The following is a 27658-nucleotide window of genomic DNA, read 5'->3' as shown; positions in this document are numbered from 1 at the left end:
CATTGGCTTTGGATTTGTGTGTTTATATTAGTACTGTCTTCCTTGTTCACTGTCACTTTGCCCAGGCTTGGAAGTTGTGTGCTTGGGGAATAGTGCTGACTTAGCTGAGTGCACCATGTCACCTTTAATAACAAGTCTTGCATGCTTCCCACGTGTCTTCAGGGGACATCTGCCGGCTGGCCCCTGATGTGTCCTTTGCATTTGACTGAGTACCAGGGCAAGTTTCAGTCTGGAGATTCATTGCTTTTTATTCTCCTCACCCCAAGATACATCAAGGTATAAAGTGGAGTATCAAACAAATAGATATTGATGCAGATGCAAGAACCAATATGGCTAGAGGAACAAAGGTAGTTGAATTTGCAGAACACGTCTGATGTTTTTTAAAGCAACAGTAATGTTTTTATGCTGCTTCTGCAAAAAGTTGTACCCTTCTTGAGGAAAGAATAAGAATAAACTGAAAATTCAGCACCTGTGTAAGTACGTGAAAAAAATTGAGCCTTGTATTTGGCCTGTGTAGTACCACTCTTTAAATTTGTAGGAGAAAGAAATAACAATGGGTGAAGCAACTTCCTGAATTTTGCTAGATTTAATTTTTTGAAGAGCACAAAATCACTTTTCGAAGTAATGGGAGCAACTAGAGGGGTAGATCATGGCCTGAGATCAGCTAGTCTTTAAGTAGATGAATTTGTTTAAGCAGTACGACAAACCGAAGCATTTCCCAAAAAATACACAAACAATGAGATTATTAATGTAATACAAAGGGAGGTTTATAACATGCCAAAATAACAGATATTTGATAAGCGCATTTGTCTTAAGAGTCATATATGGAAAGTCTGCTCTTCATGTTAAATAAGGGGAAAAGAAAAGTATAACCTTTTTTCTGCAGAATCTTCTAGCAGGTTTGTAACTTGAAACCTGGAGAGATTAGGTAATACATTACATAATTATTTAACACTGAACTAGATTTTCATTGTGGGTCAGGTCAGAGCTCAAGCTCTGTAAGAATTGAGTTGTACAGATAAAAGTGGTCACATGACTGGTCATACATTTTATAACTTTGGCTGAAATGTTTTCAAGGTGATAAGAATCCAATCTCTTTGCAGTGAAGGGGCAAAGCTAATAGCTAATAATTAGGCTAATAGCCTAATTCTGGTGACTGGTGGAAAGGTATAAAAGATGTTGGTCAAGATGGGAACAAAACAGGAGAATTGATGTGTATTGGTGCTTCTGTCAAGGTGCTCTGGTAGGCTGATGGATTACAATATCCTGACTACTGAACTAGGATTCTCCTATGAGACTACCCTGGGCCAAGTATTATATCTTTTATAATCTGTTACGCTCTTTTCTGTTGTGCTCTGCCAGCTGTCCTTTTCCCCAGCATTAAAAGAAAAACAAACCAACCAACCCACCAACTTGCCTGCACGTTTTGGAAGAGAAACCTTCTTTTTCACAGGAAGGCTCTTTGTGCTTGCTTTTTGATGTCTCCTTGGATTAGCAAAACAATGTTTGCTAATTGTTTTGCTAATATTGTTTCCCCTTAACCCTGTTTGAGCTTTCCTTGTAGGTTCTATTACACTGTAGTTTTGGAAAGATAGTTATATTTTTGTTTGAAAACTTAGCCTTAAAGGACGGCAAAGCCAAAGAGTGCATTTCAGTTCTTTGCATCTTGAAGCATAGAGATCAATCAACTCTATATGTTTTGAAGTATCTTGAAGTGTGTAGTGAACTGTGTGGATATTTAGTCCATTTCACTGAAGGAACTGTATTTGACATAATTTCAGTAGTGTGGCTTTTACTCAGTGGGCTACTGATAATCAAAACTAAACAGTTCCCTCCACCCCAGGCTGGTTAGAGGTACCTCAAAAATAAACTAAACAAGGTACAAAAAGTATCCCCACTTATCTTTTAGATAAGTACTATGTATTTCACAACAAATAATAAGCTACGTTTGTTACAACATTTGGACATATTTGCACCAAATCTCATTCCCATGGTTTAGAACAAGTGTTAAAAAACTTCTTCACATGTGTACTTTCGGAGGTTGTTGTCTGGGAGGGAGGTGAATGAGGAGAAGGATCACAGTAGAATATCTGAGGATTGTGGTCAAAATACCTGACCACAAGAGTAGACAATATTAGTATAGGATACTGATGTGGGTCTGGATTTCAGAACTAAATTGGTATAATCCATAGAAATTCACCATTCTTGGTAGAGTGATGAAGTTGAAACCAGTTAACGTATTTTTTAAAAAGAACTAAATTATCTTTCATACCAAAACATTTAATTAGATTAATGGCACTAAAAGCACAGTAATGTAGCTCAAGGACAATAGTTTAACTTACATATGGACCTGCTTTTAGGTGGTCAGACAGTCTATCAGTCTTACTTTGTTATTTGAAGAATGATTCCATAATCAGTCATAGGACAAACCTGTGTTCACAGGAGTCGGTCAAGTCCTGTCTCTTTGTAGGTCTGAGATTTTTTTTTGTTATTCTCCCCCTTGAAATGTGTAAGGAAGAGCAGAACACTGTAAAGGGCTTTAAACTTACTGTTGTTCATAAGATAAATTGTGTGATTTCATACACAGGAAAAACTAGTGCAAAGCAGAGGTCTTGAAAACAATTCATAAGAAGATTTAGAATTTGCAAGAGCCATGTTCCCTTTAACTGAGAGTTCTGGAAGCACTTCAAAATGAAGCTTAATCTCTGTTGCTAATACCTTCTACAAACATACTCATTTTCTGTTCAGTTAGGGCACCGGTAAATAGTAAGCTTAGCTCAAAGTGGGGGTGTACTAGCTACGCTGTGGTCTGTAGGCCCTTTTGTCTAAAATAAAACATTGAGTTAAAAGTTATACCTTGTTCAGTAGGCGCAGGGTAAAAACAGATTTTGGTAAAGAAAAATAGTCTTACTCAAGGGTTAAGAGGAACTGAATGTCAGAAAGGTCTTTTAAAGTCTGAGTAAATTCATAGTTGTCAACAGCTGTTGAAACCTCAACTGCTTAGTTACACATCCACATCTTGCTGATCTTACTTGCCTGTTGACTATGATGGAATACGTTCAGTCTGTATGTTGAATGAATTCTGCCTTTCTTGTTGCCTTGTTCCGATGGATCTGTGCCACGCAGCGTGTTGATCGTTCAAATAATTTGCTGTGATTCATGCCTTCCTCATTTGCAGACTGTCTTTAATCCTCATTTGTGTGTTACTCAGGCCTTTCTGTACAGCTCTGCGTCTAAGTTTTTACTGTGTTGGCTTTTGCTTCATATGATAATGGCCCCAGCTTTGACTGTGTGCTTTTTCCTTCTAACTTGGCAACTACTGTATTCTTCAGTTTTGATCCCTTACTGCCCCAGCCTTGCCAATACAGTTCATACCCTGTCAGCTCAAATGGGAAATATCTGCTCTGTCTCTTAAGCACTGTGGATAATAATTTCTTTTCTGTCCTTTCATTTTCCCTGTACCTAATGAAGCTGGTTCTGAGAGCTGTGGCAAAAAGAGTAGTTTTCTCTGAAATTCTTACACAACCTCCACTCTCAAGTTTACTTTGCATGGTCCTCCTGGTCTTTTAAGATGAATGACAAGGCCATTATTAAGCCACTTCACTTCCATTTTGTCCGATTAATAGAGTCTCTTACTTTCTTGTGCTAGCTTTTCATATCATCTTAGGGTACTTCATAAATGCTGTCACCACGTTTCCTTTCCCATTACAGTCTTTCTGTACTGCTTGTTAAGCTCTCTGTTCCAGGAAGATAAAAGGTGATGAGTCTGAGAAGTTTCTAACTACTTATTCAGATTAAATCCCCAGGCAGGCCTCCAGTTCAGGCTCTTTCTCCAGCTTCCTTGTTGAAGTACACATTTACTGTTTTACTTTTCTGGATAACTCTTCTTCATGTCTAAAAGTTTTTGGTAGCCTAGACTTTTCAGTTCTTAAACTGTTTTATCTTCAGTATATTTTATATGGCATGGAGGTTGCTGATTGCATGTAATAATAGAATCAATATTGTCATCCACTATACTGATTATTGACCACTTTCTCTGTCTTTGGATTTCAATATTTTTGAGATTCAGCTTTATAATTCTGACTTGGAAATTTCTTCATAGATACAAAGTATTCGTCTATATATATATATAAAAGGGTTTGAAACACTTCGTGGTTTTAAAATAGTCTGAACAGAGTGAGACTGTTTGCCTTTAAATGAAACAAGTCCTGCCATTGTGGTATTTAAGAGGCAATGTTGTATAAACACCTAAAATTGGAAGTAAGGTAATTGATACCATCATTAAGTTTGTCATGTCCGGGATAGCATTTTTAACAAAAGAAAATTTCAGAGAACTTTTCAAGAGAAGTAGGTTTTTGAGCAGGGCACTGTGGTGAGTGACCTTCACAAAGCAGTACTTTTAATGCTGTAATCCTGTCTTTTCTTACAAAAAAAAAGGGCATTGTTTTGAAAGTTGAAAGGATACTCTGTGATATTAAAGTTCTCTGCCTCAGCCAGTAAACTTTCTATAGAACTGCTATCCTGTTTCTATTCCAGCAAGCTGTGCTGTGAATTGGTATGTATTTTTTCACATATAGGTGAATAAACTACAGGTTTAGTTTATTAAGAAATGCTGATAAATTCATCTTCCTTTTCCTGCCCAGTATGATGAATTGGTTCCTGCATCCCTGACAACCAAATACGGAGGGTTTTATATCAACACTGGTACACTGCAGTTTCGCCAGGCATCTGAATCAGAGGATGAAGACTTTGCAGAAGACAAAAAACATAGGCCACCTAAAGTGAGTGATTTTAATTAAGGCTTTTATACAGAAATAGAAGCTAGGTGGACATTAGAAATACTTGATACACTTAGAATAACTCAGATGAAGAGTCCAAAAGCAGAATGATGCATGGTACTGTTTTATTGCATTTTCTGTTTTGTGGCTCATGTACTAGGATTTAGTAAGTAACTCAGGATGTCCACAGGCTGTCCAGTCTTGTAAGACTAAGCATCTGTTTAGGCAGCCTAATAAGTTGTGTCCACCCATCTTGAACTGACAGATGATTCTGTAATTTTGTAAGAATTTTATTCTATGAGATTAGGCCTTAAATTCATCAATCCTGCTCTTAATGATTTTGCACAAAGTTTGCATGATTTGAAATTGTTCCTAATATTGAGAATAACACTTAAACCAAAATACCTGTTAAATTCAGTTGATAAGAATAGCTATATTAAAATTATATATACAATCTTTCCAAACAGCATGCTGTTCTATAAACTTTGACAAGTTATAATCAATGCAAACATAATTGCAGTATGACATTCACAGGTTGCATGCCATTCTGAGAATTTAGTGCTTCTTGGTGTCCTTTCCTGTTCTATATCTCTTGAAATCTAACATAATTTTAAGGTTCTTGTATTGACTCTGACTGGGATGCAGTTAACTTTTTTTCTAGCAGCCTGTATGATGCTATGGTTTTAATTTGTGACTAAGATAGTGTTGATAACTACACCAGAATTTTGCCTGTTGCTGGCTAAGGCTTGCACAGTCTGAAGGCTTTCTTTTCCCCTGCCCTGCACACTCAGGTAATCTAAGGATCAGCAAAAGGGAGGGGAGGCAGCTGGTCTGTATTGGCCAGAAAAGATGTTCCATACTGTGCAACTTCACTTTCAGCAATGAAACTGTGGTAGCAGAGGAAGGTGGGGGAAGTCAGTCTTCCAAGGTGGCCATTGGCCATACTGGCTGGGCAGCAGTCTGCATGTACCTTAGAGTATTTCTCTTATCGAAAACTCTAAATTTGGTAACTGTTTAAAAATTATTAATAACTAACACTTGTCAGGAACTGCAGTTGCTGCTAGGAATCCATCTGACCATTTGCCTTTACACGCATTGAGGTGTTTTTCCTGGCTCTGAATTGGAAAGTGTAAAGAAAACTAAATGTTTCTTGCTCTAGTAGTCTTTTAGGGTGGAAGAATCATTGTCCTTTATTTGATCTCTTTTCTAGATAGCAAAGTTAAAAGAAAGTGAAGATCGTGGAATGAAGAAACGCAAGCGAAAAGATGAAGGGACAGAAAAGGAGAAGAAGCCTCGGAAAATGAAAGTTCCTAAGCAGTTGGGGTAGGTTTCTTTTTCTTTATAGGAACCCTTGAATTATATTTGAGGTTTGGCATCAAGATTGTGTGCCATAGTAAGATTATTACAGCTCTTTTGAATACTGTATTTTTAAACTGTAATTAATAGCCTATAGATTTTGTTACAGAATTTGTGTGGGGTTTTTGTATGACTCAGTCCTACAGGCTAATTTTTTTTGCCCCCTGAAATTTTGAACAAGGGATAGTAAGGAAAGACAAATGACAGAAATTTTGAGTCCTATGAATAGCATAAAACATCATTGTCCTACCCAACATCTAAGATAAAAGTAGGAATTACATCTTCTAATGAAAAATAGTTTTCTTCCTATCTCTTTGTTTCTCATCTGGAAAGCTGTAAAGGTAGTTTAATTATTCTTCTATGTATTTCTTACCGACTTTGTGTGTGTTTTCCTGAGTTCTGAGGCTAGCATAGAAGGATTAAGGTGGTGAGGTTTTTTAATTAGCTTCTAGAAAACTATCATTGAGTGGATGGAAGTTGTCTTACTATGAATATTCACATTGAATATTGAAAACTTATTGATCTCATTTTTACCAAGGTGACAAATGGGTAGAAAATTCTCAGTTTAAACAGAATATAGATTTTGAGCCTGCATTTAAAAATACTTACCAATGAAAAGAATTTTTTAAATGTACACGGTGTACAGGCAACCTGCCACCATTCAGGAGTCTTGAGAGGCAAGTTTAGGTATTTTAGTATCATAAATCTGCCATGAGTTTTAACAGTTGTGCCAACTTCTCCATAATTAAATTGAGAAGTCAAAATGAAATCATCTTTGCCTTAATGTGTACAAAACTTCACAAATGAGTTGGAGAGCATATAATCACATGACTACCAAAGGTTTATGGTAATTGATAAAATGGCCTGAAGAGGGAAGCAGGAAGTACTTGCTGCTTTCCACTGATAATTTTTTAATTGTACTAAACTTTGAGTTTTGTTGTGAAAGGTTACTAAGGCCTCAAAAGTTGCATGCTAATGAAAGATTTCTTTCCTCTACAGAGTAATGGCCTTAAATTCACACAAGTCTGAGAAGAAGAAAAAGAAATTGTATAAAGACTCGCTCTCTCTGGCTGCCATGATCCGTAAATTTCAAAAGGAGAAGGAAGCCATGAGGAAGAAGGAACCTAGTCCAAAACCTCCAGTGACTGTTGCAACCTCTACCCCTACTAAAATTCCTTCCTCCTCTCTCAGTGTGGGAAATGATATCTCTGACTTGAATCTTAGGATCAATGATCCTGTCCTCTCCATTTTTGGTAGCACAAATGAACCTGAGCTCCTGCAAGAAACTGAAAGTGCCCTGGAGATGCTGGGAGACATTGACTTTGACAAGTTGCTTGATGGCACTTCTGATGGCAGCCCGGTCTCTGAGCTGTCAGGAGAAAATGGAAATGTCACTCAGGCAACCTACACCTCTCAGGTCATGACACCCAAGCAGGTGCCTGCCCTCCCAGAAGGTCTGCCTATGCTACTTGAAAAGCGCATTGGAGACCTTCGAACAGTAAGTATGAATTCGCTGGTAGTGGATTGCATTCAAGAATCTGAGAGAACGAGGAAGAACAATTAGGACCTTGGGCGTCATCCTTGAATTGCTGGCTGAAACTTAAAAAATGAAGAATTGATGTTAATGGCAATCTTAGTAGCTGTGTTTATAGTCAGATGAAAACAGGCAGAGATGATGCAGGTCAATTCTTCAAGCAGTGTTTGTTTCAAAGTGGAAACAAGGCTTTCTAAACCTTCTATGTACAATAACTTGTAATGTTCATTTCTTTATGGGTTTTTCTCCATAATGGAAATACCAGTGTTACTTTAACTTGAATTATTAGTTGATGAAATGGAATGGGTATTTTTCTTACTTTGGAGGTGGTAACCTGAAATATGACTGCAGCTTACAAATCCATGTATTGATTTTTTGGCTTTAACTTGCCAAAAAAAAAAAAATCCAAATGAAAAAAAGCCACCAAAACCAGAAACCACCAACCACAAAACTGAACTTTTTCTTCTGGAAGGTTAGAATGGAATCTAAACTCCTCAAAAATTAGATGGACGGTGTTAAATTAAGAAGTTATGAATATGCCAGTAAGTTACTGAGGGTTCACTGCTATTAAGCTATTACATACTCCTTGTTTCAGTTGTGGATGTTATCCTAAGTTGAGAATAAATTTGTTGCTTGTTCAGATTGATATTAAAGCTTTTCCTTATTTAGAATAAAGTGCAGCTTTCCTTATTTAGAATAAAGTGCAGCTTTTCCTTACTCAGAGTAAGTTTTGAAAAAGCAGTTCAAGTTACTACCTTTTTTGGACAAAAAGAAAATAATTTAAACAATTGCAGAGCTTGCTTTGCTCTTACATGTATGGAAATGTTTTCTAGTTTTCTTATTTATTTTTAAACATGCCAAGGTAAATACAGCCTGGGAATTAATATTTACTAAAGTGGAAGAGCTTCTGTCTGCCTTTTGTTATGCAGGTTAATTTTGCTATGAATCAACAATAAGCTTCTAGCAAAACTGCAGAACTGGATTAGGCCAAAAGTTAGAAAGTGTTAGTGACCTACTCCAAGTTAATTCATCTTGCTTCACCATATAACAATCCCAAACCAGCTGGGAGGCATCTTTGATTCAGTGGCTCTTGGAAACACAACTCCTCATAGAATCATAAAAATATTTGGGTTGCAAGGGCCCTTTAAGATCATCCACTCCAATCACCCCTGCTGTGGGCAGGGATACCTTCTGCTAGACCAGATGGGAACTATTCTGTCTACTGTTTTTGACAGTGTCTTCTGAAAGTTTCCTGGTTGAGCAGAGCAAGTTTAAGTTTCCCCTTGCACTCAGAGAACAACTAAGCTTTATGTTGACTTAAACATTGCAACTTCCATACCTCCTGTAAATCGCAATCAGATGTCTTCTAAAAAGCACTACAAATAAATGGGACTTGTCAAATATTTACCAGACTCTCACAGCTTTAGAGCTCTAGCATAAAGAAAAATTTATAAAGCTGTGGGAAGAAGCCTATGTTCCATGGATGGAGTATAATATATTGAGATTAAAAAAATAATAAAATTAGAAAGCCATTGACTAATGACAATAAAAATTTCCTGACTTCCTTTGGTAGATTAATGTGTTCTAGATCCCTGAGTGGGCTATTCTGAACTACCATGACAGAAGGCAGTATTGTACACAAGCAGTAAAGTAAATAAAAGGTTTTTTTCCTATTTTTAAGGTCACTGTCAAGATAATCACTCTGGAAAAAAAAAACAATCATAGTTAGTAATAGTCATGAAGTTTTTAATCTACTAGTGTTGGCTGTCTTTGAAAGCCAGCAGTGCTGTCCATCATGATACTATAATGCTGGAATTGCCTTTCAAGGTCTACTTGGGACCAAAATGTCAAAGCATATTTTTCCTTCTGCTTTATATAAACCAGAGGATGATTCTAATCCTTGTGTTAATTAGGTATAAAGGTACTGGATTTAAGACTTTTCAGCTTGTCTTTTTGGTACCCTATCACTTACAAGCATCGATAACCTTTCTAATTTTCTTAGCAGGACAAATACTTCAGTATTCTTAAACAAATAGTACCATCCCCTCAGCAGCTGAATTTATGGTAGAAAACAATGAGCGGAATGCAGTCCTTGCAGGAACTTAAAACTCCAGTATCAATGTTCATGACTGAAGCAATAAAGCTCTCTTACGGCTATGACAGAGTATCACACTGTTTTCCTGTGCAGTGTAGAGTTCACAATTTTTAGAAAGTATTTTTCTTTCAAACTTAAATGGGTCAGTTACAAAGAGCAAGAACAGTAAGTATTTAATAGTAATAAATTAATCACGTTAACACTTGCATTTATTTGTAGCTTTTAGTTATGTTGTTGCAAGTCATTATTTTATTTTGTTTTGAAGACATAATTAAAGATTCTTAATCGTTTGAATATTCAGCCTCATAGCATGTTGGCTGCCTCTAATGTTTGTCAGTCACTATAATGATACCACTTCTAAAAATATGCAGAGTAGATGTGTACACTAGAGAAAGGTTCTTACTGATTTTTGTGGAATGGTACAGGGAATTGGCTTTGTCCTATAAGCTGTCATTCCTTGTGAAAAGAAGGATCTAGGGGATAAGAACAAAGATTAAGGGATTCTGCATGGGAATTCCCATGAGATCAGTAAAAACTTCTAATAAAAGAAAATGCATATATAATAAGGCTGTTTCCCTCATTCCCCCAACCAGACTCAGGAAGAGACCAGACAAAAATACTAGAGATACAGTCTGAAGATGGCAAGAATGCTGGACAGCAGCAGGAAAGAGGGATGTGGTATTCCTCTAGCACACATAATCCAGTTGTAGAAATTGCAGTGAAGGTTTGAGAGAGGTCTAAGAAAGCTGGGAAGGTGTAACTGGATGGGGCATGTAACAGGTAGATGAAGATGGAGTAGGAATGTGTTAGTTAATGCTCTTGCCTTCTTGACCTATCAAACAATGCTCCTCTTTATAAAACAGTGATAGTAGAATGTTGGTGGTGGTGCGGTAATAAAGCATCTACCATTATCTTAATGGTTATTCAAAAGATAAATGTGTTAACATCGGTGATCCAGGCAGATCCTAAGCAGAATGATTGTTTGCCCTGGAGCAAGGTGTGTATATTTAACAGTAACAGTCCTCATTTTTTTCTGAACAGCTGAGTATAGCTTGGTTTTCTTTATTCTTCTCCAAGTAATGTTATCTGGGAAATAAGAATATGATATGGCTGTAAAAGTAAAGATACAAAGATTGCTGGGACAAAATATTCTGTGAACTTGGATGCTTTTTCTTATTCTATTTCCAGGCTGCCAAGATGTTTGATGAAGAAGGCAGGAAGAAGTTTTTCACACAAGACATGAATAATATTCTTCTGGAGTAAGTGCTTATCTGTAGAACCTTCCCTTTTTGGAAAGGGGGTGAAAGGAAAGTACAGAAGAGGAAGTATTATTGAGGTTGTTCCAACAAAGCCTTAAAAGTCAATGAAGGTAGATCAGTCTAAGCTAGTTATTAGCTAAAGAGACTTGTATGTGAATACAATTCCTGTCATGACTGTCTGTCTTTATCCAGTGTAAAATGTTTTGTAGTGCCCTGGTCCTTGACTTCATGTATAAAATTTAAGAAAATTGCCATTATTTGCTCCTGTCTCCCACTTTTGTAACTCAAAACACCTTCAGCTTTCAGGAGGGAAAATGCCAGATTTTTTTCTCTGTAATGTTCAACTAAGGGTTAAATAGAAAGTTCTGTGTTCATATTCTAAGAATCAAAAGTAATCTCTAGAAGACTGTAACAGTCAAAATTGATTCAATTTTGATTCACAGTGGTGGGTGTAAACTAAATTTGAATGAGTGTTCAACATTGCTGGACGAGTACATGCATGAATGGTTCCTTACCTTTGATTAGGACTTGTTCCTTTCATAAAAGAAGCTTATCTGAAAATGTCCCGACCTGCTTTGGGTCCCTCCCTGCCGTGTAGCCCTGGCAGAGGGGCCCTGAGGGCACAGACACGGGGTTTCCCTGCCCCTGCTCAGCCTCGTTCCCATGGGTTGGTTTGTGTTCCCTGCACGGGCAGAAGGACCCTCGGGTCCCGGGGTTGCCTCAGTTCCTCAGCAGAGCCCCGGCCATGCGGCTGGAGAAATAAACATCTCTGAAACATCAACCAAGAATATATATTTCTTTTCCACGGGCCTTGTTGTCTGATACGCGTGTTACAGTATCCGCACTGTAACAGCTATTTTTAGTATGCGTAGCTAGAATATGTTATGCTTCCAAAGCTTCCTTAGGTTTTTGTTCAGTTGTCATCTTTACCTTGGAGTGTGTCTCTGATTGACTGTCTCCTGTTTGTTTGTCAGTATTGAGCTACAGTTACAGGAGGTAAATCCTGCCATCCGCAATGGAGTGTACTCGCACCTGGAGGCTTTTGTGCCGTGCAATAAGGACACGCTGATAAAGCGCCTGAAGAAGTTACACCTCAATGTCCAGGTAATGATGGCGAGATGAGCTCCAGCAGGAGTCAGTTACGTGGCAGTGAGGAGGACTGAAGGCAGCAGAGTAGAGCAGTAGCCACACAGTCTCAAATCAAGCAAAATATTTTGGATCAGTTGCTAGATAAGTTTAAAAGCTTCTTTCCGCATACCTGGTACTGTCACTACATTAGGAACAAATATTTTAAGCATTTCAGAGTCTTTATTTGAGAATGAAGTGCTTTCATCTTGAAAGCTGGGTATACAGGCTATGAAGGAGTGTTTCTGCTGTCATCACAGTGTATTACTGTAGTCACAGGGTACATATCAAAGCAGCAGTAATAATGGTTATGACAAGCTAAAAAAATGTACTTTTGTATTCACCTTAGTGTCAAGAAAAAAGGAAGGCTAGACGGATAATAGATGACCCAGCCTGTATTATTTGCACAAATTTTCCTTTGTGACTAGGTCTTACAAATACTTTGTATGCCATTTTCAGTTAATTTTCTCTTGAAAATTGTTTTCCTATTGAATAAAAGTTTTCTGTGATCTGAAGTACCCTGACCAGATTCTTTAGATAAAATCCAGGACTAAATCTTGCAGAACATCTGAAGATGAACACAGATATCTCAATACTTGCTAATAAGGCAAACAGATTCAAATGCTATTTCTAAGCAGATAAATATAATAGAATATTCTAGTTCTTTTCAATAAGCAGTTAAAATTAAGAATGTAAAGTCAGAAGATGTAGACAGTTAATTTAAAACATGTAGCGAAGTGCATAATATGTTACCTTAACGTTTGAAGTTCTTAATATTTGGAGACAATTCTAAGTACATAGTTCTTACCTTTCAGGTACATAAATTGCATGTAATAACAATCTAATACCCAGATAATATAATACATATTCATATTTTGTTCATTACCTAGGTTGTTTTTATACCACAGTTTTGGAGACCTGACTGATAGGATATTTATTTGCAAATGTTGAGATAGTGATTGGTCAATTTATCTCACTTTTCCCCCCTTAAGTTTTTTTTCCCTTCCCTATTTTAATTTAAAAGCATTTTTTAATGAGATCGTGCCATAATGTTTTGGGATATTCATGATACCTTTCCTTGTGACTATCTTTTGTTGTTTCTGGTCTCAAGACTTACGTGAGGAGTATGTGCATTTATAGAATGCTGTTGCACCTAACAGGATTCAAGTGCCATGTAGAATATGTCTGTTGCAGTCTATAAATAGTACTGGGAATGTTACCTTGGGAGTGATCCAGAAATTTTCATGAAACTTTCTGAAATGCTCTTTATTTTACATCTAATAGGACTATTTTGGTGCTTCTCTTTTCCCAGGATGACCGCTTGAGAGAACCATTGCAGAAGCTGAAACTGGCTGTCAGTAATGTCATGCCTGAACAGTTATGCAAATACCAAGAGGACTGTCAGGCTCGCAATCAAGCCAAGAATGCCAAGTAGGTTATTCCAGAGGCTGTACATGCCTGTTTAGAATCCAGCTGGAAATTTGTATCCATGTTGTTTACTCCCTTAGCTCAGAAAATCACTCAGCTCCATTCTCTTTTTTGAATTGTACAAAATACTTAATTTTGTGTAAGTGATGTTATCATCTGATACCAGAGAGAAATTCCATTAACTGAGTGAGATAGGTCTTGATAGAAAAAATAATCTGAAGGATTACTGGTCGATTCCTAGAATGGTGGATTAATGGAGGAGGATGGTGTGTTCAGGTTATTGATGTATTTTGTCCTTGTTCATTGTAATTGTTTCGATCATAGTTAACAAATTTTGGACTTGGAGAGGTATGAATAGTTTGATAAGCATCCTGCCACTTCCCAGTAGAGGCACTGCATGAAGCTTATAGGGGTGTCAGTGAAAGCATCTGTACAGTGTGTCCTTTTCATTTGCCTGAGAACCATAAAGCAGTGGGGAGAGGGAGATTAAACTGTTTATCCTGTCAGGAAGTATAGCAAAAATCTGAAAACAGGTCCTCTGTGGGTTATTTTTCCCCCTAACACCTAGAATGACATTCCATTTTCAATGAAATATTTTGTCTATGTAGTATAGCTGTAATGAAAATAATTGTTCAACTGTAGGTTGCAAGCAGAAGATGAACGAGAGAAAAATGGATCAGAGGAAGATGATGATGAAAAACCTGGAAAGAGGGTTGTTGGACCCAGAAAGAAGTTTCACTGGGATGACACAGTGAGGTAAGACAAAACTACCTTTTCCACCAAGAATTTTCACTAACTTTATAAAGGGATCTCCAAGAGGATGTTACTACATGATACTATTGAATAAATAATTTTTCCCAGAACTACACCTTGGAGAAGTTTTGAAGAGTGTTGGTGTTAAATAGGCAAACTGAAATTCTGTAATGGTGAAACACCTTCTTTAACTCAAAAGGCAAGATCATCCTATATCCATCCCTTTTAAGTTTCACAGCTTGTTTTTCTGCTTTATCCAAATATATGAGAATTTTCTGACTCCAGGACTTTGAGATTCTTTAGGTAAAGAACAGGTGTGTAAGCAGAGTTATAACTGCTTCCCACCTTTCTAGGAATAGGTTACAAAACACCAATGAGCACTAGAGATTTTTGCCACAGGAGGACAGGCCATCAAGATTGGTGATACTGATTTGGCAAGCCTCCCAGTCTTTGGACACAACAACAACAACCAGAGTGCATTAACCTTAACCCTTTCTATTCCCTCTGAACATAAATTCTTTGTTATCTCTCAAGAGTAGCACAGATTCTTTTCTGAAATGATCAGTTAGTAGAGTTTCCTAGAACACATTTTTCTGAAAACGGAGATGACTGTTATTTAAATCATCGACACTTTTAAGCAAGCAGATCCTTCTCAATTAGTAATTTCTCATGGAAGATCTAAGATAGTTTTAGTACAAGTGTGTATGTGTTTTAGTAAAAGGGGCTGGTGGACATTTCTCAATGAGTCTTTCTAGTATGTGAAGACAACAGGGAGGAAAGCTTCATGAAATATCTACAAGCAGTATAGCTTGGACCTACCAGGAGGGGAGAGATACTTACATCTGTTGCTTTTTTCATTCAAGAGGCTCTGAAAGGCTGATGTTACTTAACTGTGTGCACTTTTACATTTGTAAAAGTGAAAGACAAAATCCCTGTCAGAAAAGATCCTCTCTTGAAGTACTCAGTGTAGAATGGATTTCATTTCCTTTCCAACAAATGAGAGGTCACTGTGAGCAAAGTGAGAGAAGATGTTCCAACTATGAATAAACCACAAAGAAAATGTAAAACAAATTACAGCATGATAATAGGATGAAAATAAGAGCAACAGAGTCTGTTGGAAATGGGTAAGTGACAATGGTAGATCATACCAGTTTGTAGTAGTAATACTTTGTTCAGTACAAACTTCAAAAAAACACAGTTGGAACTGAGCACTTCCTACAACTATCAATGGACAGCAGCTTCCATTTCTTAGCCTCTTTCTGCTGGGCTTTTGAAAGGACTGTCTTTCAGTATATTTATTTTGTTTCTTTTTGCAGGTCTCTGTTGTGTAATCTTGTCAAGATCAAGTTGGGATGTTATGAGCTAGAGCCAAATAGAAGTCAGTCTGCTGAAGATTACCTCAAAAGCTTTATGGAAACAGAAGTGAAACCACTTTGGCCTAAAGGCTGGATGCAGGCAAGGTAAGATACCTGCTTTACATATCTATTAATTTTGGTGTTAACTATTTCTTTGGTTCCTGTTTATTGTCTTACATTTGACTCAACCATGTACTAGTGATATTGGTTGGAACTTAAGAGTATGTTCATGAAGCTGGAATATTTTAGAAGAACAAATGTTTTTCTAAAATGAATTTTCTGTCTTGTTTGTAAGCCTGAGAGTGAAAAACCCAACTGTTTTCCTTGGAGAACTATTTGCTTTTTTCATCTCTTAGAGACTGAATTTACTGATGCTTCTAACACAGCATGAAGCATGAGGCTTCATATGAGGAGAAGTATGAGGTGGGAGGGTAACAGTTTGGGAAGTTCTTTATGTGATATAGAAAGCGATAATGATCTAGAAAGCAGTTTTGCCTGTATGTTGGAACACTGAATTATCAGACTGCTCACACAGGCTTTAAAATAAGCTAGAATTTCAATAGCAGTGTTCACAAAAGACTTAAGGTTTTTGCTGTCTATTTCTTGTTTGCAGTTGGGATGCTCTGTTTGACAGCAGCTAAAAATACACCAGTTTCTATACTTAGTTCTTACTGATGTAAGAAGAAACAATCACACAGAGAGGGAGAAATAAAATGAGAGCAATAGTAAACTGTTGTGAAATACTTATTTGGCAGAGATTTCAAATGGTTTGGAGTGAAAGAGGAGCAAGTATGGTTTGGCCTGAGTTCTCTCTGTAGCACCTACTGCAAAAGATAATTTCATCAAACCTCAACCTGATTGTAAAAGCTAAATGATACAACAAAACTAATCAACTTGCTCAAGAATACCTTGATTTTAGTTCAGTCAAGTTTGTATCAAGCTGTAAAAATGACTGTACTGAGGTGTTTCTTAGAACAGTCAGTGCAGAAATAGCTGGTTTAATAGTAACAGAAGGAACAAATGAAGTTTTACACTTCCTGGCGTACAGCTGATTTATTTTTGTTCAGCGACTTAGTTTTTTGTGTGAGTATGCTGATGAGCGAGATGTTATCTGTTATGAAGATTTTTATTGAATTAGATGAGACAGAGAATCCCAGTTTAGTTTAAGAATGGAAGATATGAAGATCACTGATGATAGCAGAGAAATCAAGAGATAGTGTGAGGTGATTCATGAATATATAGAAGTGAAGCATGTTAAAACTTTGTATTGGAAAGCCATAAAACGTATGGTTCTCTCCTTTCCATTTGATAAGTGTTCTGAAAATTTCCATGAGCTTTTGAACTATTTATACAATTGCTTTCAACAAAAAAAAAAAGGCAAAAACAAAACAAAACCCCAAATGCCCCCTAAAACAAACCAAAACCACCAGCAAACCAAACAAACCCCAAGAGACAAGTTATGACAGAACATAACTTCCTGTTGACCAGCAAGACTTCATTTACTAACTGGGTGGTTTTAGTACCATAATGATTTACAAATTGTCCTATATCCACTGGGAGGCACTTCCCTGCTTTCTATTTAGGAAGTGATGGATTGTAATTTGTAGGCAAACAGTTATGCATGGAAAGAGGAAAAGAGCATTTCCTGGAGTCTGGCAGTGGTAATTCCTAATACAGCACATAATTTATATTCTAGATGCTCATTTTGTTGGGATGTTAGGGTAGGGATTATGCTGAAGTCTTAAAATTTTTCATTTTTATATGTGGCCTCAAGTGAAAAGGAGCTATATAAAATTGAAAAAAAATTAGGTATCTAATGCTAAAACTGATCTACTGACTGTGTGTTTCTAAAGGAATTCTTCCTAATCAGAATAGAACTACAGTACCAGAACTTCTTGGGTTCAGCTTAGAAGAAAAACTTGCACTTTCAAAATTAACTTTATTTAATGTTTCTCATAGCTTCATAAAGAAGCAAGAGGTAAGGTATTGATCATAACTGGAAATTACAGAATCACGGGATTGTTAAGGTTGGAATGGACCTCATATACTGTTCTGTCCTTTCTTTGTACCATATCTGTGATTTCTGTCCTTTTGTAGTATTTACACTTTTGTCTTTAGCTTGAAGGATGACGCTACAAATTACAGGGGCCTGTGATTAATTCTGAATTTTCATTTCCAAATTAAAAAGATTAAGGAATGAATAAAGCACCAAGGAGGAGGTGGGGAAGGAAGTATTCTGGAGAAGCTGTGTAGGTTGGGAGGTGGCACATTAAATGTGTAATAAGGAATGCTGGCTTTGCTCCATGATGTTCTTCATAGGCATTCAGTAGTCTTTGACAGAACAATGTAATACAGATTTGGAGGTTAGTATGGTGAAGAAAATGTGAAAATGGAGCTGGAAATAGAATCTGAGAAGTAAGGCATTGAACTGTAGTGAGAGGATGTCAGCATTTTCTTACCAGATGACACAAGATTTGTGAATACTCTGACTTTTTGTAATTATTGCAGCTCTGCAGGTTGTATTATCAGTGGTGAAAAGCTCTTGTTTAGACAGCTGTTCATGATGTGGTCAGTGCCAATGTGATGGCAGTGCTGTAAAAATATTATCCGTCCTACTTTGCCTATCTGGAAACAAGGAAGGGGACCAAGTTTTCATTGTCTATTTATAGCTGCATTTGAATAGCAGGCTGTAGGATAGGTACTGGTCAGCAGTCATTTTCACTTCCCACTTGTCAACTCAGGAGTTGAAAATATCGAATAAAAGCCTGTGAAGTGTTGAGATTTGTTATACTGGCTCTTGTCATTCCTTGGCTCTGTAGTAGTATGTGTAAATCCAGTGTAATTGAAGACAGAAATGATACACAATAGCCTGAAGTTTTTATTTTACTGAACTTTTAAAAACTTTACTAAAAGTTTCTTCAGTACTAAAAGTACTGAAGAAAATTAGAAATAAGCTTGACTACTGTGTTCTGACTTTTATCTTCTGTGCTTAAAAAAAAAAAAAAAACACAAGAGATTAATAGCCACAAACCCAAGCCTGTGATCAGTGGGTTGGACATGTAGTATGAAGAGTTTACAATAATCCTTTATTTTATGTTTGAAATATTTCATTAGGCTTTGCGGAAAGAGCATTCAAAGTGTATTTCTTCTGTCCAGTTGAAGGAAGTCATATTCTCTTACATTGATTTTTGCTTGGCCATTTACAGAGGTATTTTGAGCGTAAACACAAATTATTAAATTTTTTTTAGATTCTTCTATTCATGGATGCCAAGACCTATACTGTGACAGCAATACAAACAAAGTAATCACTAGCTCCCCTGGGGACAGATAATCAAAGGCTGCTTCTGAAAACCAAAGACTGTTTGTGTATTTGGTGGTCATACACCATTTGTCGCGGTAGAATCACTTCATATTTCTTTTCTCACCACTGTTTTAGGATGCTTTTTAAAGAAAGCCGAAGTGTTCACAATCACCTCACTTCTGCTCCGTGAGTATAATAGTGACAACTTGCTAAGATCTTTAGGTTGTGCATAGCATCCATCTTTTCTCATCTTCCTGCTACCTGTTTTGGATGGGAGGGAAGGAAAGGGAGGTACTTTGGGATTTGTTTGAAGAAACTTACAGTGACGTTTATAATCTTTTTTAATGCTTTAATTTAGGCATAGAACTGTAATGTTCTTGTGGCATATTTTAACTCACTTGTGAAGTGGCTAGATAACTCCAGGGGATATTAATTCTTGAATTAATACCTTTTACTCAAAGCATTACACACTGCCTAAATTTTGACATTCAGCATATTAAACTGAACTCAGACTGCAGTACTTCCTGCTTTTTTCTTTTCCTCATAAATATCTCTAATCACAGAAGTCTGTGTATCTTAGTGGGATTTTATCTTTTTCATTTTCAGACAACACGGTGTGCCCCTCAGGAGCTGTCCACATTCAGTCAGAAGTCAAATAAATTATTACGACTTTGAATGACACCCCAATTGCAACTTTTGTGATAAATATGATTAACATAGGATATTTTTCTACATAACAGCAAAAACTGAGTCATGGTCCACCTACATAAAGTCTTTTTTTAACCAGGCTTATTTCTAGTTGCTTAGGAAAGGATCAAAAGTTGACTAGAAGCTGTAAATCTGTTGACTGCCCTTGGAGAAATAAAGTGTGAAATGCTGAACCTCTAAGTTGAAGGCAGTAACTAATAATCCTTCATGCTGTGCTTACCTGTATAACTGCAGTTCATGTACAATACAAAAGAAAATCTGACAGTTTACTAAATGACTTCTTGCAACAAACAAGTTGGGTACAACTGTCTTAAGAGCTGATAAGCAAGAAACCACTTTTATGGGGGGAAGAAGCAACTGGTTTTATCTGGTTTGAAATAAATAAGATAGGAAGCATCCTCTTCAGGGATAAAAATGTCAGCATAAGAAGTGAAATTATATTAGTACTTTAAAAGACTTCAATGTAGACAAAGCTCTGCTAAGTAGACAAAGTTGTAATATTAAGAGGCTGAAATTAATTGATATTTTGATGTTCCTCTAAATCAGAAAAATAAAAACAGTTCTCTGGATATATCCTGATCGATATGTCAGGTTATATCAGCAATTCAGTTGATTTTGCAACTAATTTACATAGAGATACATGACCAGAAAATGAATTGATAGCATGCTATTTTTCTTTCCCCCTGTATTTTAAACCATTTTTCATTTCAAGGATGTTTTATTATTAAAGCTGGACTTCTGTAGTCATCATTCTAGTTTATTTGGATATAATCAGGGTAACACTTTAAGAGGAAAATGGCTTGCCTTTTTCTGGTCTTCTGATGCACATTTATCCCTTCTGTTTTAGGGCAAAGAAGAAGGTGATTCCGGCCACTAAACCCAAAGTGAAGGTAAAAGCCTATTAAGGTATCTGAATATCCACTTAGTGGTCCAGTATGACCATTTGATACAACCTGCCTCTGATCCTGAAAAATTCTTGCAGAAAGTTTCTGTCAGGCAATGCTTATTGATTTGGTGGTCCATTACTTATTTATATATAAGTATTTTGTAGTACAAAATACTTCTGTATAGCTTTGTCACTTTAATCTGTATTAGTTTTTTGAAAATTGACTATGAAGAGGTACTAGTTCCAGTGAAGTTTCACATCTTTGAATGTGTGCTTTGTGTGTTTTCAGTTTTTGTTAAACTTGGCAACACTGCTGTGGTTGGAAGTATAGAGGTCCTCATTTGACATGACCAGGTGTTGTCTTAATTCAGTAGCAGTTTTGTTAAGTAGTCAGATTAGCTACCCTATTCTTCCCAGTACTGATTGTTCTTCACTGTGTGGGACACTTTATGTGGAGCAACAACACTAGATTTTTAAATACAAATATTGAATTAGCACACAGGGTTCCTAGATATCATAATAAGATATAATTTCATATCTTAATATGAACATTTCAATAGTAGATCTTTGGTTTGTCTGAATTTACAGAGTAAAAGTATTATACTAAAGACAACTTTGAATCTATTCCAGAAAAACTATTAAACCTGACTTTTCCTATCCCTTCATTTTCAGGACTCCAGTCCAAAAAAAGAACAGAAAACCTGTATGTCTTCAGTCAATTCAAGTTGTGCTACTGTATTGGGTTCCAGTGCAGCTGTCTGCACCCCAGCCAGCTCTAGCTGCACAGCAGCTCCAGAGACGATCTGCTTGGATGACTCACTGGATGAGGACCTCTCTTTCCACCCACCCTCACTGGACTCTATTTCTGATGCTCTGGCAGTTATCAATAATGGTGCCAAGGGATCACCTCTTGGGTCCACCATAGACACACCAACATCCAGACCTCGCCCTGGGCTGAGAGAAGAGAAACTAGCAAGTATTATGAGTAAATTGCCTCTGGCAACTTCAAAGAAAGTAGAGCCCACTCAAACATCCCATTCATCAAGTCTTATTGCTGGTCACACAGGGCCAGTACCAAAGAAACCCCAGGACTTAGTTCACACTGGTATCTCTTCAGGCCTTATTGCTGGATCTTCAATTCAAAATCCCAAGGTTTCCTTAGAGCCTCTGCCAGCCAAACTACTTCAGCAAGGACTACAGAGGTCAAGTCAGATCCAAGCTGCTTCCTCCTCTTCTCAGACTCACGTTTCTTCCTCTAAGACTCAAGCAGCTATTTCCACCTCCTCTCAAAGAACCAAGGATGCTAATATCTTGGTATCATCTGCTGAGGCTCAAGGTGGTACTTCCTCAACATCACAAGTGACAAAGGTGCACCAGCATTCAGCTGTACAGCAGAAATACGTATCTCCTTTACAAGCAACTATTAGTAAATCACAGACCAATCCTGTGGTGAAATTGAGTAGTAATCCCAAACTGTCTTGCTCATCACCAGTCATCAAGGCTCAAGATAAGTCTGTAGTATATCGCCTGCCTTTGTCTAATCCCTCCTCCGGAAGTGGCTCTCAAGTGTCTCACCCACTGGTTTCTCGGACAACATCCAGCACCTCTACCTCTAGTAACTATTTAGCCAAGGCTATGGTGTCACAAGTTTCTTCCCAGGGTTTCAAGCCTCCCTTCTCCATGGCTGCTTCTCCCAAACCTGCTGCCTCTCCCAAGCCCACTTCATCTAAGCCCTCTGTGACACCCAAGCCCAATGCATCACCTAAATTTTCATCCAAGCCCACCTCATCCCCCAGGCCTGCAACAACACCCAGTTCTTCCAGTTCAAGTGCACTAGTTTCCCAGAGTAGTCACTCCAGCAACAACCCCCTTCATAAACAGACCAGTGGTGTAAATATCAGCAGGCAGTCTCCCACAGTGAATTTGCTGTCCTCTAATCGCACCTCAGGCCTTCAGCCTGCAAAGAACCCTCAGGCTTCTTCAAAATTGCCCAACTCTTCTCCTTCTGGAACTGTTGGTAAAAATAATTTGGGTGGAGTTGGAATGAATGTACCTGCCAGCAGAGGCAGTAACCTTAACTCAAGTGGAGCTAGTAGGACTAGTCTGTCTGGGGGAGCAGGAAGTGGAACACAGGGTGCTACTAAACAATTGTCAACTCCACACAGACCATCTTCTGCCTCAGGGTCTCCAGTTGTAGCAGCCAGCGTGCAGGTATGCATCTAACGAGTTTACATTTGAGCCTTACATTAATATTTATCATATTTATTTTGTAAACATTCTTAATATATTTTATCTTGATTTGGAAATACCATAAATTCAATTTTTTTACTTTTCTAAGCATAATGCTGATACTGATGAAACTATTTCACACTAAAGAATACATATTTCCAGCTGATGTGAAATGCAGGCATCAGTGTGGAACAAATCCTCACTGTAAACTGTTGATTGGTCTGTACTATGGGACAGAATTTGCTTTTTTTTCTTTTAAGAGTATTAGGAAAGGTAAGCTTTGTGTGACCATATTTTGAGGGGACGTGGTATTTTCTTGCATTATGGGATTTGTGTATTCTTGCATATTTACATATTTGTAATGATGGTGGTCATGTAAAAGTATCTTGGTACATTTGTTGTCAGGCTGCATGATTAACCTCAAACTAGAGTCCAGTTGCTTGTGGTTGAGTGTAATTCAAAACTTGTAATTATAATTAATACTTGCAGGGGCTTTTCTTTTGTATTTGTGACTGTATTTTATTTTGTAGGATCTAGTCAAACCGAATGAGACACCGCATTAATGTATAAATACCCTAGAAATCGAAAGCTTATACTATCACTAGAGATAAGACAAATCAGACAAAACAAATATTTTGAAAATACTGTTGTTCTAAAACATACAAACCTATTATTTATCCAGAAGACAACCTGCTTTCCCAAGTTGTGTTCTTCTTACTGGCAATGCTTAGTTACTGAGATGATTTGATGTTTTCCTCTCTTTATTGCTCTCTATGTCATCAGTACTTAAGAAAATAGTATTGCTGTAAATTATATTCTTGGTGTACAGCAAATGTAAAGCTCTTATTATTCGGAACAGTGCACAATGCCGTTGCATGCGAGTGGTGTATACTCAACTTCTAGCAATTAGTTTGCCATCAAATTCTTCTTAATGCAGTTGAATAACAGGAGGAAGATGATTTTTACAAGACACTTCTATGGTCTTTCATCCTACTGTACTGAAACAGTCAGCAATAAAAGTTTGCCAGGCTCTGACACAGCATTCACTTACTCTGGGTGCTTTGAATGGAAAAAAAATCCCCAACCTGTGTGCTGTGTAAGGTCCACTGAGGTACCACACAGGATCTGAAGAGCTGAACCAAGTACAGTGCAGTTTGAGTGCACTGGAAGGTGCCTGGAGGAGACAAAAAGGGCTACAGTGAATGGACTAGGAAGAGAGTTGTTTCTTCCTGGTGCAGTCCACAGAATCCAGTGGATACAATTGCTGTGATGTAGAAGAAAACATGAAATGGGTGTGCTAGTGCTTAAAGATGATGGACAAGGGAAGTAAGCACTCTTGTGTTGGATGGTGAGATGAATTCTGGCAAACCCTCCTGTAGTTAAAGGCAAGTAATTTTTTTTTTTAGAAACACTGATCACCTGAATAATGAAATGCATTTTGGGCACAGTCCTGCTGAAGAGCTCTGAAGTGTGGGGGTGTGTGGTGAATAATCAAGTAACATGAGTCCATACTATAAACAGCAGAATAAGGTGTGTCGGTATAAAGGGATAAATCAGCTAGAGGTACTGTGCAGCATATGGTATCACTAAAATAATTATTGAGACCTTCCACGTGGGTTTTTTTGACACTTCAGAAATTACTTTGATAACCTAAAAATGGTTCAGAAGAATGGTGCAAAGAAGATAAACCATGGAATAAGGCTGCAACTGCCATGCACTGTGTAGCTTAATCAGTGGAGTACGTTCAAGAAGAGATTAGAATTAAATTACCTCCCAGTTCAAGTACACTAAAGGGGAAGAGATTTGTGATCACAAAGGGTTTTATTTAGCTATAAAGGTCTAATGGCTGGCTGCTGAACCTACATCAGTTCCAGACTAGTTGTTAGGTACAATGTACTAAGAACTTATGTCAAGTTTTAAGAGGAGTAACTAAGACAGAAAGTGAATCTCCTTTTCTTTAAGGCCTTAGGGATTTAATTCCTATTTGAGATGCTATTAGAAGATGAGAATGGTACCTGAGTTGTTCATTATAATATTCTGGTCTGCCTACATTAAAGATCAAACCAGATGATTTTATGTGATAATAAAGGTGTTCTTAACTAGGAAGCTTCCAAGAAGTGTCTCCCTCCTTTCTACTTCTGATTGACACAGTTATTTACTGGAGTATAAGTTTACACCTGCTGAAGCATCACAGAAAGTTACACCTTAAGGACACAAAGCCAAAGAGTACATGTGTGATTTTCTTAAAAAGCTCTATCTACCATCAGTACTCTTGAGCAGAATCTGGCTTAGACTTCTAAGGATCTTAATGACTCAGATCTACATGACCAGGATAAGCCCTTTTATGAACTATTGAGTTAAATAGAAACATCTGAACTGCAGCTCCTTTAGGGCATGCTCTGTAGCTCTTTTCTTCACTGTCCTCTCTCCTCCTAATAATGTGTTGATAGTTTCCTTTTTTTTTTTTTTTTTTTTCCTACTTCTGGGATAGAGTATGTTGTAGAAGTTGGCATCTTTAAGATGAGCAATACAAACGCTTGTTGGGAACATCACATGTAGGTAAATGCACTTTACAGGGTCACTGTTTTAAAATACTGTGTTTTCTCCTAAGAAGCAACTGTCCTTTCTTTAGCTGCTTTCATCAGAACATCTTAAGACCAATACTGGTAATAAAAACTTTATCCATGCTAGGAGATTCATCACTTTGCTTTTTCTGTAAGTTGTTATTACAGAACTGAGTGAAATGTCATTTTCTTTTGAAGCTCATGTGTTCATTAAAATGATTCTAAGTTTTGGGTTTAGTTGAGGCTTACTTGTAAAAATGCACAGATTCAAAGTCCTGTTCCGTCTGAGTGTTTTTAATTCAAATAGCTACAATACTGGAGTTGGAGTCTGATTCAAAGTGCTTTCTATACTAACTGTTTTGTAGTAAATTATTAGAGAATGGAACATTAGCATATTAAGTTACTATATACGTAGTGAAGGAAAGATTGTTAAACAAGGAGCTGGTCTAATGTTAGAGGAATTAATGTGATTTGGGAACTGTTGTAGCTAAAATGTTCTGGCTAATCTTGTGTTTTTATTTTAAAACTATGGTGAATCTGACTTCATTTTGGCATATTTAGAATGGAGACATTATTTTCCTTTGCCTTTTCCTCTGACATGTGCATACACACCTCTACATATGCATTTTGCTTCTTAAGTTTGGGAATTTTTACATCTGAATCTTAATTTTCAGAATTCATTGTTTCTCTGCGACTTTTTTTGAAATAATGTTCTGTTAAGACCCAGATTTGGAAAGGGAAGAGGTGTAATACTGTACTTCTAAAGAGCTTCAGATCTCCATTGGATAATTTCGTATTATGAATCTAATAGAAGATATTGCACTACATTGTGACTGTAGACCCAGTGCATAATTAGAAAGGAGATCAAGGAAATTACCTGTAAGGCTGATGAGAAAAACATGATAGATGAACCATACTCTCATGTCTGAATCTGATATATAATTGTGCTTGCTTAGCAAATGAACCCTGGGAAGACCTCCTAGGTGGATAAGTGAATATTTCTTAATAGTTTAATACACTTCTCAACAGAGCAATACTTAGCAGGGAATAGTTGATTTTTATACCCTTAAAGAATACAATTCAAATCTTTAAAAATCTTGAAGTACTGTTGTTGTTTTTTTTTTGTATAGTCAACAGCAGGAGCATCGTTACTGGCTAACGCCTCACCTCTGACTCTCATGGCATCACCCCTGTCTGTAACCAGTCAGAACGTGACGTCTGCACCGTTAACTCCTTTTGGGATGCTGGGTGGCCTTGTTCCTGTGACTGTGCCCTTCCAGTTTCCCTTGGAGCTGCTTGGCTTTGGGACGGACACAGCTGGAGCGACAACCACCTCGGGATCTACCTCAGCGGCTTTCCACCACAGCCTAACTCAGAGTGAGTGGAATTATCACACCGGGCTATAAGGAAAGATGCATCCTTAAAATGGAAATTGAGTAGGGAAGCAATGAAGTTCTGAGACACTCAAATTTGGTTCATGAAAATCCATACAGGAGAGTAAATGCGATTCCTTCACTGGTAAAAACTTCCCTTATATAATTACCTAAATGTTATAAATCACCTTTGAAAAGCTTAACTTCATTGTTATATTCACAGTGTATGTTTAGTTTTGAACGTACTTTTTTGCGGTTAACTCAATACCTTATCTTTACAAAGGAGTATTGTTTTAAAGTCTCCAAATGACACAATTCAGAGACTTAATACGGCGATTCCTAAAAATAGCCTTAACTCAATAATCTCAGATATCAAACAGCTCTTATGAAGAGCTATCAACCACGATGGCATTTACTTTTTCTAAATGCTTATAAAGAAGCTGTTTATGTTCTTAACCCATATAAATTGTTGGTCTGTCAAACAAAATGGTATAAAGAGTTGCATCCCAGTAGCAAGGCATGGTCCTTGCTCTGACTTTTGACTAATTATATCTGAATAGGTTTGTCTCTGTTGACTTATTCCAGCCATCAGAATGCTATCAGGTATTTATTTTTTTGTTGTGGATATTAGCCTGCTACTATAGCTACACTATAAAACCAGAACTTAACTTCACAGAGACTGCCTCTTTCCTCAAGATTTATTTTTTGTCTTTACTCTCCTTTCCCCGCCCCCCCCCCCCCCAGACTTACTGAAGGGTTTACAGCCAGGTGCTCAGCATGCAGCAACACTGTCTCACTCACCTCTGCCTGCTCACTTGCAGCAAGCTTACACAGGTAAAGACATGATATATTTCTTATTACTTATTTTTAACTTATTTTAACTTAAAAGTCAGATTTCTGCCCTAGACTGAAGT

At 37.3% G+C, this 27658-nt stretch overlaps 1 protein-coding gene across 5 annotated transcripts in view; it reads left to right on the top strand.

The window, feature by feature from the left end:
• The window catches only part of UBN2 (ubinuclein 2), a 52247-nt gene that overhangs the window by 14576 nt on the left and 10013 nt on the right, over positions 1-27658 (top strand). For all 5 annotated transcript variants that reach the window (XR_014226359.1, XR_014226360.1, XR_014226361.1 and 2 more), the window contains exons 4-16: positions 4644-4781; positions 5989-6101; positions 7134-7632; positions 10952-11022; positions 11997-12126; positions 13460-13578; positions 14218-14331; positions 15645-15788; positions 19120-19170; positions 20540-20582; positions 21251-22789; positions 26502-26748; positions 27489-27578. Coding sequence is in view for 1 of the 5 variants with exons in the window: in XM_082280494.1 (XP_082136620.1) it covers positions 4644-4781; positions 5989-6101; positions 7134-7632; positions 10952-11022; positions 11997-12126; positions 13460-13578; positions 14218-14331; positions 15645-15788; positions 19120-19170; positions 20540-20582; positions 21251-22789; positions 26502-26748; positions 27489-27578 (3298 nt within the window). In the remaining 4 variants the exon portion in view is untranslated. The remainder of the gene's footprint in view (positions 1-4643; positions 4782-5988; positions 6102-7133; positions 7633-10951; positions 11023-11996; positions 12127-13459; positions 13579-14217; positions 14332-15644; positions 15789-19119; positions 19171-20539; positions 20583-21250; positions 22790-26501; positions 26749-27488; positions 27579-27658) is intronic.

Source organism: Coloeus monedula (assembly GCF_965178545.1).
Source record: "Coloeus monedula genome assembly, chromosome: 4".
In the NCBI taxonomy this organism is placed as follows: Eukaryota; Metazoa; Chordata; class Aves; order Passeriformes; family Corvidae; genus Coloeus; species Coloeus monedula.
This window is presented reverse-complemented; position numbering and strand designations above follow the sequence as displayed.